The sequence below is a fragment of the Gossypium arboreum genome, chromosome 9 (genome assembly GCF_025698485.1).
Source record: "Gossypium arboreum isolate Shixiya-1 chromosome 9, ASM2569848v2, whole genome shotgun sequence".
In the NCBI taxonomy this organism is placed as follows: Eukaryota; Viridiplantae; Streptophyta; class Magnoliopsida; order Malvales; family Malvaceae; genus Gossypium; species Gossypium arboreum.
The window spans coordinates 88,057,593-88,072,071 of record NC_069078.1 but is presented as its reverse complement, the minus strand read 5'-3'; the positions used below and the strand labels follow the sequence as shown (position 1 = coordinate 88,072,071).

Genomic DNA, 14,479 nt, shown 5'->3' with positions numbered 1-14,479 from the left:
CAACACAAATAGCTTTCGTATGTAAGCTTTATAAAAATAATTGATATCCTGAAAGCAATGGCTTAGGGTCATAAATGCTAATTTCCCAATTCTTTATTGTTTTATAAAAAAAAAGTATTCATATTCTATATAAATGTATATCGATCTAGACAGAGAAATTGAATCAACCTATAAACAAATTGTTTAAAACCAATAAAAATTAGAAATCGAGACAAAAAATCGACCGTTGAACCAATATAGCTAATTTTATAATATATTATTGTTTCTATGATTTTTTAAAATTATTTACTTAATTATTATCGGATCGAATATTGACTTGAAAATCAGTAATTTGATCTAATAATTAAAACATTGACATTAAGCAAAGGTCTTATTCGTTAGACCCGAATAACAATGGTCCATAAAAAAAGGGATTAGATTATTTTATAGTCATAATGTCAAATTTAGCCCTCAGCATTTATATCCATTATAAATTTGATCCTAATTTTGTAATTTATAATGTAATACATTAATATTAATTTTGCCTAGTCTTATACACGACATTTTAATTTAATTTAATTTTCACAAACCACTAGCACTATTATTGATATTACATAAACAGATAATTATACTTATCTAATATAAAAATAAATATAAAATTAAATTAAAATATATATTTTTATATTTAAATTAAAATCAAAGCTTAAAATATGAGTTTAAATCAAAATTTCCTTTTATATAAAAAGAAGTTTCCTTATGTGAACGCTATCTCTGTTATGCAAACTAACCCATCTTTTCTCCTCATCTTATATCAAAGTCAAATATTTGATTTTCAAACGAATACTATATATATATATATAGACATCTCTTTTGGGTTTTATATATAAAATATGTTGCCACTTATAGGCGGCTAGCAGTAGTCGCTTAGCCAGCAGGGCTGGTTGCTTAAAATAGAAATTTTTATATTTTATAAAATTTAAATTAATAACGATAAAATTACGATATTTTAAAAATAATAATAATTTAATTTAATTTTAAAAAATTAAAAATATATAAATTATTAAAATAATAAAATTATATTTTTTACTATCATAAAAATAACTTGACTCTAAAAAAAAATTGTTACTCCCAAACTGGCTAAGAGCCAATTTGCAATGACAGAAATTTGACAGCCAAGTCAAATGTTAAAACAATATAATATCAACATTAACACAAATTGCAATAACGATGTTGACATATATTAAAGGTAATCAATTATTTTCGATCTCTCTAGAGGATCATATACGTATGGGAACAAGTTTCCATCGTGGTGAGAAAATCTACCGTTATCTAAAATTATTTTTATATTTAACAGTACATATGAGTATGGTATGGATGGGTAATGTGGAGTACAGTGGCCCGTAAATATTATCCGAGCCTTTTATTTTCTTTAAAATATTCATTTATTACGTATTTAAATATGGATGATAAGATGTGGTTGAATCAAATTAGTCTCAATTTTTTTAAATATGTTATTTACTTTTATAAAATATAATAAATTACGAAAATAAAATACATTAATATATACTTATAATCAAAACGAATAATTGACTATTGAAAATATAAATACGCGTTCAATCCTTGTAGATTGCGAAAGTTGAAATTTAATCTTTATAATATACATAGAAAATTAAAAGTTAAAAGTTAAATTCTCTCATTTTCTCGCTTATTATCAAAATTTGCTTACTATGTTGATAGTATTGAATGATAATAAAATTTGACAAAAATACTAATGGTATGAAAGATGGTCTATAATTTCAAATCGAAAAAATAAGAAGAAGATTCCATTTTTAAAAATTTAACATATATATGGATTAAATTATAAAGTTCATTCAAGTACAGTGACTCACAGCATAATTTGACCAACATTCCAGAACCAAATGCAGATTATAATAAATTTCGTCGTCCACTCTCCGACATAGTGTGAATCAGCCAGAAAAGTCCCCAACAAAAAAAAAAAAAAGCTAACATAATATTCAAAACATTAAATTAAAAAAAAATTCAACAATTGAAATTATTAATCAACTTTTGAATGGCGTGCGGGGAATTCCAACCAAATTTGATTTCTTTACTCAAAATTTACATTATATAAATACCATTCCATCACTTCATAACTCTCCATATATCCATCATTTTGCCTTTGCTAGTTTCCTTTTAATTTGAACAATGGAATCTACAGATAAACCGGCGGCGGTAGCGGCGACGACAACCACAACACCATCAACGACGGTTGCTGCTAGCAAATGCCCTTTTAATTATTCAGCTGTAGATGTTGGTCTTAGGGTGGTATTGTTTGCTGCAGCTGTAATTGCTGTGGTGGTTATGGCTACTAGCAAGCAAACTGAAATGGTTCCTGTTCCAGGCTTGCCTACTTCAGTTAGGGTTCCTTTTTCGGCCGAGTTCACCGATTCACCTGCCTTTGTGTAAGTCTTTTTTAACTTATATCACTCGTACTCGGGTTTAGTTATATTCTATATAAATAGAGGTAAGTATTTAATCGAGTTGAATCAAGTCAAAAAATTTTGAGTTAGTCAAGTTGACAAATTTTATTTTAGCAACTGAACTCAATTTGATTTTTTTTCAAATTGAATCGAATCGAGTCAAATCAAGTTGAGTTAACGAACCCTATTATTTATTCTCAATGTTGCATTTAGATAAACCAATTATTTAACTAGTAAGCGAAGTACAATATTATTTAACTATAGCAACAATATAATGATTTTACCTTTTTAACTTAATGGGTAAATATTTATCAAAACGACATAGTTTTGACTTTTAACTTAATTATTTTGAATTTTAACTTTTAAAAAGTAAACATTTATCAAAACGACATAGTTTTATATTTTCTAATTGAATTTTGAATAACTTAAATTGTATAATTTATATTCGAGTTAAATAAAAAACTTAATTTTTATTTAAGTTGATCCGAATAATTTGATTAACTCAAATAACTCGAATTATTTAATTCAAAATTTAAATTTTTATAAAATTTTTGAATCGAATCGGATTTTGCTTACCCTAGATATAAATACACATTTCACATGAATACGTTGAAGAGTCATATTATATTTTATCTTCTCTATTTAAAAATAATAATAAACTAATATTTATTTATTAGATTAAAAAGTACTATTAAAATTTCATTGGTTTCTAATGTTAAAATTTAGTCCTTATACATTAAAATGTCATGTGTAACTTTTAATTAATTTATCAATTACGTGAGCTTTAAAATAAGTAGAGATCATATTATATGAGAGATATATCATGTCGAGGTCGGATAAAATATTATCCCAATAAAATTTAGTATTAAACAAAAATTCCAAGATTGATGTTATAGGATCATTATTTTTATTATTAAATTATATCTCGGTATATTATATTCATAAAATGAGTTTTCCGATAACCGCTATGAGAAATCTAGTTTTATAATAATGTAATTAATAAAAATAATTATTATATAATTGTGCAGATACTTTATGGCAGCATTATCAACAACAGGCTTATACAGCATCATCACTGCTCTCGCATCAATTTTGCTCGGCCGCAAGCCTTCTTATACCAACACCATCTTGCTCGCCTTTGCATTAATGGATGTGGTAAGGCTGATAATTATTCCTTTCAAACCCCTTTCATTAAGGGTTGTCAATTGATTTGTTTTGGATAGGATGAATTTAAGTTTGTTAGTCAAATTTTTCGAATTTAAGTAAATTTTAGATACATTTTAGATTATTTTATATTTAAGAAAGGTTTTGAGAATTTTAACGACTCTTAATTTAAATATTTTATCTAATTTAAATAATGTTAGTCTAAGACATTTTGAATTTATATCATTCAAATTTTTAATCGATTTTTAGGGTCAAGTCATATTAAATTATAATTATTTCGAGTTTAAATTTTTTGTTTGGATCATTTCAAACTCAAATTAACTAAATTTTAAATTTTTTTATAGTTTCACCTAAAAAAGTTAATAGGTGGGGATATTCAATCAATTTCAATTTAATTTTTTTTGGAAAATCAATGTAAAATCAGCCGAATTAATTAAAATGCTTTAACCGATTAACAAATTTTCAAAAAAACCAATAACTGACTAAACTAACTAAATAAATTGATTTTCAGATCCGATTAATTTAAATCAAACCGAATTAATCAATCTTAATCATACAATACAGGTATTTGTGGGAATTGTTGCCTCAGCCACCGGTTCCGCCGGTAGCGTCGCATACATCGGATTAAGAGGCAACAGCCACGTCCGGTGGGACAAAATCTGCAACGTTTACGACGAGTTCTGTCGACATATTGGAACGGCAATCGCATTCTCGTTATTTGCGGCCATCTTGTTGGTGTTCCTCACCATGTTCTCCACCTTCGCCCTTTACAAAAAGATCCGTTGATAATTTTTAGAAACACAGTTCTTAATTACTCTCATGTCTGAATTTGGATTGTGTGTTCATCTCTTGACTATATAAGTGGCAAGTGTTATTGTCTGTAAATGATGGCTTAGTTTGTATTTTTTTTTTTTTTCTTAGATTTGTTTGTATGTTTTTTATTACATAGTAAATTGAATTGTTTCACATTTAAATAGTTTAAATTAGATAATTGCCCATGGAATAAAATATACTAGAATTTATTTACAAAGTGAGTAAAAAATAGGTTAAAATATCTCATAAGTTTATCTATTTTCATAAATTTAAAATTTAGTTTATGTATTTTTATTTTTAATAATTTAGTTTTTTATTTTAAAATTTAAGTTTAATTGTTAACTCTATTAATTTTTGTTGGTTAATTTTATTGGTATGACATTTTGGAATAAAAAATACTCATTTGATAGCAATGCACCTATAAAATGTGTTGTAATAAACTTAAATTTAACAAAATAATTTTTGACTGTGTTAATATTTGGATTTCGATTTTAAAATTTGAAAAATAGAAAGATTAAATTCTTAAAAATAAAAGTATAGAGATTAAATTTTAAATTTTGAAAAGTACAAAAACTTTGAAATAATTTGAAGTTTAAGACCGATTTAGAATGGGTTAAAGTACACGAGAAGCCATTGTATTATAGGGACTAGATTAAATTAGTCCCTTTATTTTAAAATAGATCAATTTAATTCTTATACCATTAAAAAATCAAATAAGTTGAAATTATAACAAAATTAATATTTTTTATAAAAATGTTTTGAAAATTATTTTTTCAATTGCAGTTCAAATCTAAACAAAAAATTTATTTATAAAATTATGAATACTTTAAGTATATTAAGTTTATTAAACAGTAAATGATATTTTATACATTAACATTAATTTTATTCAAATTTAGTCTTATTTAAAATTTTAATAAAACAGAAACTAAATTAATTTATTTCAAATTCCTATAATATAAAATTTGAGCCATAACTCGGCAACAACAAATGGAAAAATTCATGTACCAAAAACGACGTAGTTTGTAACTTTAAATCACAGCCTTCCGCTAGGAAACTCACAGAATCCTAGATCTCAAAACAGACAGCCAAGTCCAAATTTGGCCCACGTTGCAAGAATCCGACAATCGAACATATTTTCTCAGATCTTCTAGTTTCCCATAAATTTCGGACAGAACACAAAATCCCACTTTTAAATAATCCCAAAAATTTAGTAACCAACCAAAAAAAAAAAAAAAAAAAAAACCACATGAATCAATCAGATTACTCATACAGTTCACTACCAAATGATATAGCTCTCAAAATTGCTTCTTCCCTTGAGGTTCGCTTACTTGCTTTATCTTATTTCTTTTTACTTTTTTTTTTCTTTTTCTGGGTATTGAATTGAAAGTAAATGAGATGTTTTTGGGTATTCGGGTTTTTAGGTACCGGATCTTTCTTCATTGGGTTGTTGTTCTCGGGTTTGGCGAGAGATATGCGGGTCGGATTGTTTATGGGAGTCACTTGTTAAAGAAAGATGGCCTCTTTTATATGAAGCTGTTAAAGACCCTAACTTCAAGGTTGTATTTTTTGTTTTGTTTTTTGGTTAAGTTTTTAATGTATGTAAATATATGGTGTTTTTTCCCCCTCATTTAAGTTGTTTTGGACTAATTGCTCTTGTTTCATGGCTTTGAACTGGGTGTTTTTAGCGAGGATACGAGTAAGGGTGTAAATGAGATGTTGGTGCTCATAAGCTATTCCAGTTTAATTTGGAAAAACTTGAATTTGATCTGGTAACTGTGGAGCCGATTTACTATTTGGATGGCTTACGAGCCTAATCAAGCTTTTTCCTTTTTAGTATAATTTTATATCATGAAATTAGAAAGAGCTTAATTACAAATGACACGATAGCCTAATTGAGCTTTTCCTTTATGAAGTTACATTTTTATTATAGAAAGAGTTTAATTACGAATGAGATCGAGCTTAATCAAGCTCGAGTAGTTGGATCATGTTTGGAGCTGAGCTCAAGCTTTGAAATTGATGTTCGAGTCGACCTTGAGCTTGCCACTATTTGATTACACCCATAGTTATGAGTTTTATATTTGTTTGGTAGAAAGGAAAAGGAAGGAAAATGGTGAGGAAAGAAAATATGGAGGGAAAGGAAGGTAAAGTTTCATATAAAATTATTAGCTTAAATTCATGAATGTTTTCTTTCTACACTTGGAAAGATAGGATTTTGAGGGAAGGAAAACTGTAAATCCACTCATTTTACTTCACTCTTCCTATTTTCCTTCCTACCAAACAGAGAAAATGATGGAAAAAATGTAACTTTTCCTTTCTTTTTTGCCCCTCATACCAACCAAACTATTACTTTTTGTTGATTAAGCAAAAAGTACAATTCCTTCGGATTGGTGTTTGAAACTTGTGAAATGTATATGATATAGGATTGGCGAGGATTTTATGTAAAGCAGCACGAAGAGAAGAAGGGTCAAGCCGATTCTGTCATTAACTTGGTGGAACAATGCTCGCAGTCCGATTCACTCAAGGTTATAGACTATCTGCATGCAATCAGAAGCCTGAAAACGATGCAGTTCGGTTTCAGAGATGTTCAAATGCTGCTGTTGAAACAGAAGCTGAATGTTCTGCTTAACTTGATTGGACTACATTACTGCCTTAACATTCTTCAAGTGCAGGTAAACTTCTTTACCATTTGTTTTCGTTTTGGATCGTGTTGAAATAGTGTTTTTCCTGTCTCCATTAACTGTTAAATCCGAGAATGTAGTGCTGTAGTGAAATATTTTGGTTTAAGTTGTTAGTTGATATATGTCGGTATTGGTGTTCATGTTGAGGAATTTGTGTTTATGTTGAAGATCGGTTCTAATAAGCTTTGAAGAATTGAAATTCTTCGATGACTGGTGGATCGGAAGCTTCTTTTATTTGATGATGATAAGACAAGATGACGTGTTAAAGAAAATTAACCCCTTAAATTTTATTGACATGGTCTGTTTTCCAAGTCGATTGTGACGTAGGTACACTCACGCTTTCTAATTATGCTTCATGTCATATCCGAACTAACATTTAATGCCTAAATTGACAACTAGAATGACGGTTAAAAATATCAAGGAGGCCCCTATACTCTAACAAATTGCATTTTATCCCCTACTAAAAAAATGGGCAAATTAGTGTCAGTACGTTAGATCAAAGAGTAAACTAGTCCTTTCTATTAAAAGTTTTATCTATTTCTACAGTTAAAAACTTACATGATTGACAAAATAACCAAACAGCAATATGTGTACCTTCTACTGACATATAGGGACCAGTTTTTAATAGTAAAAATGGATGAAATTTTAACAAAATGACCAATTTACTCTTTGATCTAACATAAAAGGATTAATTTGTCCATTTTTTAAGTGGAAAGGGCAAAATGTAATTTGTTTCTTAGTACAAAAGCTTCCATGGTACTTTTACTTAGAATGACCTGATTAATAAAAGACTAATATTTGAGTATTCAATTAGAGTGTTTTGAAGTCTAAGGACTAATTTGGAATCTTTATGATAGTTTGAGGGTGTTTAGTGCTATTAACCCTAGATTTTAACTCTTCATTTCCCAAAAGTAGAGAGCCAAAATCCTCTACGTATGTGGAAAACTTAAATTTTAGAGTACGCCTGTATGAGATATATATCGGTTCTACTCGCCTCCGATTTTGACATCGTAATTGTACAGGCTTTTTGTATCGCAGAAGCACTTCGGAGTGGTAAGATAGTTGATCGACAAGTTTGCGTAAAGTGGCGACAGCCCAGGAGATGGGTCTACGGCTTTCGTATCCGAGATGGATATCATTCCCGCTGTGTCTATCTCGAAGATCTTGTGACGGGAGAAGATGATGGCGAAGTGTTGACGGTACTTGAACGAGGAGCTACTCATGAATTTTTACGAGTTCAGGTGTTTGTTGTTAATTCCCCCAAGCAATCTCCAGTCTAGCCAAACCTCAAATGACTGGTTTCATGTATATATATATCTGTACAGTGTTCATGTCATAATGGTAATAATGTAGTAATAGAACTAAAAATACATTATAATGAACTTCAAATTAACAAAATAGTTAACAATATTAACTTTTGGATTTTAATTTTAAAATTTAAAAAGTATAGAGATTAAATTTTAAATTTACTAATAATTATGACATATTATAACATAAAAATTGGAATGGTGGTTGAACTGGTTAGATTATTGTTTTTGATTAAATTATTGTTTTTGATTAAATTGTTGGTTCAATAATAAAATTTTAAAATATATTAAAAAATATAAACTTGTTCAATCAATTTATTTTATTTTGAATTACCTTTTTATTAGTTCGGCGTTTTGACTTAAAATTGATTCTATCTTTTGTCTTTGAATTCATATATCAATCGGTTCGATCTAATTATAACACTGTAAAATGATATGAATATGCGAATTGTGAAGTAAAAACAACTTTGAATCATATTAACTTGATATTATCTTAATTTGATTATAAAAATTGAATTAATTGAATCAGTTAACGAGAACATAAATTGACTTAATTTAAAACTAGTTTAAACTTAATGTTTCAAAACAATAAATCTAAAAAATTTAACTAAAAGAAAATAAATAATCTGAAATAACTCGAATTCATGATAATACAACTTTCAAAAACTAAACTTGAAATCATTTGAATCTGAATTCGAAGTAACAAGCATATCTATTTCAAACAGATTAAAAACATGTTGAACTGTTATTCAGATTAGAAAAAAGAATCCAGTAATTCAATATTTCAAACATCGACAACCCATATATTTGAACCCCAAGCAGCAAATTTTCCCGGAAAAATAGGCGAAAAGAGCTCGTAAATTCTTACAAATTTCAACAAATTTGCAGTCACCGTATATTCGTTTTCCGATCATCGGTAACGATAAACAGCATAAACAGGACGTCGTGGCTGAGGGCTACAAATCGACATCAACAGAATCGCCAAGATTAAAACGATGAGAAATCCGGTGAGACTTAAACCGGCATCATCGGATTCTTCCACGCAACATACTTTCCCCATTGTGAAATATGCCTTTCAGCTCAGAAATTCTTTTTCTTTGTTTATTTGCTTAAATATAACATTTGATGAAAATAAAAACATTTATAAGAAAAATATCTAGAGAGAAAAGTCAACTTGGATTTTCAATGGTTTTATTGTGGAATTTTGGTTTTCTTTGAAAATAAGTAAACAGGGTTTCTAATATTAAATTTCTAATTAAAATTTGACTTTAGCACTGATGAAAATATAAAATTTACAACTATTTTTCTTTTGATAGTTGGGAGTGAGAGAAAGTTGGTTCAAACGGAGGGAGTTTTAGTCTATAGAAGGAAGTATATGAAAGTCTTGGAATAGGTGCGTGAATAATGAGGGGCGCGTCATAGTTTAAACCACTAACTAAAACTTCACTTACCTTCATTGATCGAGACGCTTCTCTCTTTGAGCTGTACACAACTCCCCACAAAAGGTTGGAGACAAAACTTAAAAATTCGAGTCAACTATCTAGAGAACGACACTTTAAATTTTTCTCTTAAAAGAGTTGATTTTCCCAACAATAAAATGATTTTATTACTTTTATTATTTATTATTATAACTAGTTTTTTATTTGCTCGTTCATGAATATATGTGTTCAATTTTCTTGAAAAAGTTTATAAAAAAACACGAGACATAATTTTAAATAAATTGATCTTAAACATAAGGTGAAGTCTTATAAATGAGCTGAATACTATAAACAGAAAAAAAAATTAACCAACAAACAAAAACCTTCATAATTATAACACCCCTAACCCGTGCTGTCGCTGGATTAGGGTTACAATGCATTACGGAGCAAAAATAAAACTCCAAACATTCACACATTCATACAATTCATACTCATAAATATATAAAGCACATGGCTAATTAAATATTAAACATGCTTTATTTATCATATTGCATTTATGAATCATATCTCAAAATTTAACCGAATCTATACCTTTCAAAGAATCACATTTTCATTAACAAATATAAACATACGCATATACTTTCATTATATACCCAAACCATCATTCGAATTAACAATCAAAGTACATGTATACATGTACACATAATTATCAATTTTGCAAAAATGCATATAATGCTCATGGTGTACTATTGCATAAAACCACTATTCAAATGGTCATTTATCAATGTCTCACTTACAAACATTATTAAACAATAAAATCTCAATAATTCACCATTAATAAACTCATAACTAATTATAGTACTTATACATTTTTTTTTTCATGCAAACCGAACTAAACTAATCTTTGCATATTCGAATATAGGCATGCCTCATATCATGTATTTCTAGTATACATGAAACATGCTAACACCTGAGCTTACGTTTATAAATGAATAAACATATATCAAAATCAAATCATCAAACCATTTTTATTTATATTTAAACATATCAAAACCAAGCAACCAACCACAGCCAATTCCACTTATCATTTCAAGCTATTACCAGCACATATAATACCATTCACATTTACTTTTCATTCGCTTCACATATCATTATGATCAAAATGAGATAAACCATTGCCAAACATAACCATATCCAAACTCTAAAGATAAGCCATATTCACATGGCTCAATATATATATATATATACATATTCAAAGTTGAACAAAATACATATTAGCCTATACATGCCATAAGTTCGAAAATAAACTTTTAATAGTACCGAAAGTTGATGATAGTGTAGATGACTTCGATAACGATCCCCGAGCTCGTGACTTACAACCAAAATCTATAAAACAAAATAAACAAACACAAAGAGTAAGCTAACTTAGCTTAGTAAGCTTTAAGCACAATAAACAACTCAATGAATAATCAAAACATTCAACTAACCAAATTATATCAATAATATTACACATTAACACATTAAGATACCTTAGCCGAATGTTCAAAATCAAATATATATCATCATATATATATTTCCTATATAACCGATTATACAAGAACAAATATGTTATCACATTAGCACTTACATGTATAGCCGAATACACAAAATTCTTAATGGACTCACAAATGGCCGAATATATAAAAGTTAAATAAAACATCATATGTAACCTATAGTTCAAATTCAATAGAACATCACATATAGTCGAATAGGCACATTCAAGTTAACTTCACATATGACCGAATACACAAATTCAATATAAACTCACATGTAATCGAATATTCAAATTTAATATAACCTCACATGCAACCGATTATACAAGTTCAATATAAGCTTACATGTACTTACCTATGTGGCCGAACATAAACAAGGTAATTTATCTCAAATTCACTTGCTCAATATCCACAATAAGTTGAAATCTTATAATCACAGACTTGTAAACAAATCACCAGTATAAAACCTGCTAGGCATAAGCCTGAATCACACACTGGCACAAGGCTTGCTAGACCTAAGGTCTGATATTTATTCACTAGCATTAAGCCTGCTAGGCACAAAGCCCGATCAAAGTCACCAGCACAAGGCTTGCTAAGCTCAAAGCCCGAATATCACAAATATAGAATCATTCCATAACATTTCATATATCGAATCATATAATATTCCACGTAACACATACACACTTTCAGAGGTTTTAAACCAGTCGAATGAAACTCAACCACAATAATTCAATGATACATCCATTCGACTATTATACTAATAGATTATAAAATTCGAATCATCACAATAAAACATTCTATGTTCAAAATAAACCATGTTTAATTGCTTAAAGACTTACCTCGGGTATCGACGGACGTTACAAATCGGCTATTCGACTATTTTTGTTTTTCCCCGATCCAAGTTCGATTTCCTTTGTTCTTGATCTATAGAATTTCAAATTAAACTCATTTAAACACAATTTCATTCAATTTAATCCAACAACACATAAATGAAAAATTACCATTTTACCCCTGATATTTCATGCTTTTTACAAATTAATCCTAATTGTATAAAACACAAAATACACAAAATCTCACAACAATATAGTTGGGCCAAATTTTCCATATAAACATACTAGTCCATATATTTCATCTATTTCACATTTTAATCCCTCAATTTATTATTTTTGCAATTTAGTCCTAATAACTCAAAATCATCAAAAACTCCAATACAAAACATGTTAATCTAAAACATATTTTTGATATTTTATCATCAAACATCACAAAACACAAATATTCATCAAAGGCATAACACAAAATATTCACCGAAATAAAAAATTAGAGCATGGGTCGGGTAGTATTCGAAGCAACGATTACAAAAACGTAAAAATTATCAAAAACCAAGACAAAACATGCCTTAAAATTGAACCAACAATGGCCGAATATACCAAGCTTTAGTTCTTTTTCTTTCTTTTTAGTTTCGGTCACAATATGAGCTAAAATGCATGGCTTTCTTTTCTTTCTTTTTTTTATGTAATAATATATCATATATGTCTTTTATTATTTTACAATTTTAACCTTAAAATTTTAATTATAAAACCATATAAATCATGCCTACAACCGTCCACTCATATAGCCAATGGCATAATTACAACATAAGTACTTCCATTTAAAAAGACAATAACAATTCAACCCTTATACGTTAAACTATCAAGTTTTCATTTTATGCTATTAAACCCTTTTTATTTAATTAAGCACACAAACAATCAAATTTTTATACGAAACTTTCACACATGCAAATTCACATATAATAAACACGAAAAATAATATTTAAATATTTTTTTGTCTCGGATTCGTAGTCCCGAAACCACCGTTTCGATTAGGTTCTAAATCGTACTCATCTCAACATTTCGTTGGATAGGGTGGATTGGCCATGCCTCTTTAGGATCATTGATTGACGTATTTGGAAGAATCAAAACTTGTTTACCTTTCAAGGCATTTCTTGGAGTAATGATGAGATTCTTAAATTTTCGTTTAGTAGGGCAAAGCAATACATTTTAATCTCCAAAATTGCATGTCACAAGCCTCACAATTATCTCCACTCTTCACTTTTAGCTAGTTGTTGGGTTTGTTTGAGAACAGATAGTTCGGTTATGCTTGATGAAAGTTTTGCAGTAGTTGGAGGTTAAATATGTTATCATAATGGTGGGTGGATCATTAGATTCTGCCGATATTTGGGTAATTGCACAATGACAAAGGCTGAGCTTTGGGAAATCTTAGATAGGTTAAACCTTTTTTTGAAAAGATGATTCGATGGGGTCTCAATCAAAACTGACAGTATTGAGGCTGTTAACATTATTCAAGATGGCTCTTCCAGAAACTCTAATTTGATCCTAATCAGGAGAATACTTCAAGTCCTGAATATGTTTAAGTAATGGAAAATTCAACATTTGCCTAAAGAACAGAACTCAATTGCAGATAGTTTGGCTAATGTTTAGTTTAGCAATGCTTCTCAAAAGTGTTTTTGGAGAAAAAAAAAACTTTTGGAGAGAAGCCAAAATTTTTAGCTTATCAAAAAAGTACTTTTGGATTAATTTTTGGCTTGGAGAAACACTGTTTCTCTCAAAAAGTAATTTGTTTAGGAGTGATTTTGTCTCAAAAGTGTTTTTTGTCCCAAAAATGCTTATTAGAAGTAATACTAAAGAAGCCTTAGTTTAAGATTATTTGAGGATCCTCTTTGTTTATCTAATTTAATTATTTTGTAATTTTAATTTTTCACAAAAAAAAAAACCAACCTCAATTTAGCCCAATTAGATGCATTCATTGTTAGCATACATATAAAATATTAAAAGGTAAAATATATGTAAGGTCATTAAATTATTAGAAAGTTTATATTTTGATCACTTAACTTTAAAAAGTTACAAAATAGTCACTAAATTATTCGAAAGTTTTTATTTAATTCATTAGACTATTAAAATCGATGTTGGATGGCCTCCTTCGTCTGCACCACTTACACCAATCAAAAACTCTTATTCCCCTTTCTACAATTCAATATTTTTTCATGAAATAACTTTGAATATCATGTATCTATGAACCAAAATCCAAACACTTTTTTTCTCCGATCTTTGA

The 14,479-nt window shown here is 28.6% G+C and overlaps 2 protein-coding genes across 3 annotated transcripts; both read left to right on the top strand.

The window, feature by feature from the left end:
• Positions 1-2,115: 2,115 nt before the first annotated feature.
• On the top strand, positions 2,116-4,614 carry LOC108455958 (CASP-like protein 1D1). The gene is made up of 3 exons (XM_017754542.2): positions 2,116-2,441; positions 3,488-3,614; positions 4,188-4,614. Exons 1-3 carry the CDS (start codon positions 2,185-2,187, stop codon positions 4,407-4,409), a joined length of 606 nt encoding a protein of 201 aa, XP_017610031.1. The 5' UTR covers positions 2,116-2,184; the 3' UTR covers positions 4,410-4,614.
• An 836-nt stretch (positions 4,615-5,450) lies between these two features.
• On the top strand, positions 5,451-8,512 carry LOC108455977 (uncharacterized). 2 transcript variants are annotated; one of them, XM_017754563.2, is made up of 4 exons: positions 5,451-5,754; positions 5,858-5,992; positions 6,857-7,105; positions 8,153-8,512. In XM_017754563.2, exons 1-4 carry the CDS (start codon positions 5,683-5,685, stop codon positions 8,174-8,176), a joined length of 480 nt encoding a protein of 159 aa, XP_017610052.1. In that variant the 5' UTR covers positions 5,451-5,682; the 3' UTR covers positions 8,177-8,512. The 2 variants fall into 2 exon arrangements, with proteins under 2 accessions (XP_017610052.1, XP_017610051.1); XM_017754562.2 differs by having other exon boundaries at positions 5,501-5,754; positions 8,137-8,512.
• The last annotated feature ends 5,967 nt before the right edge of the window (positions 8,513-14,479 follow it).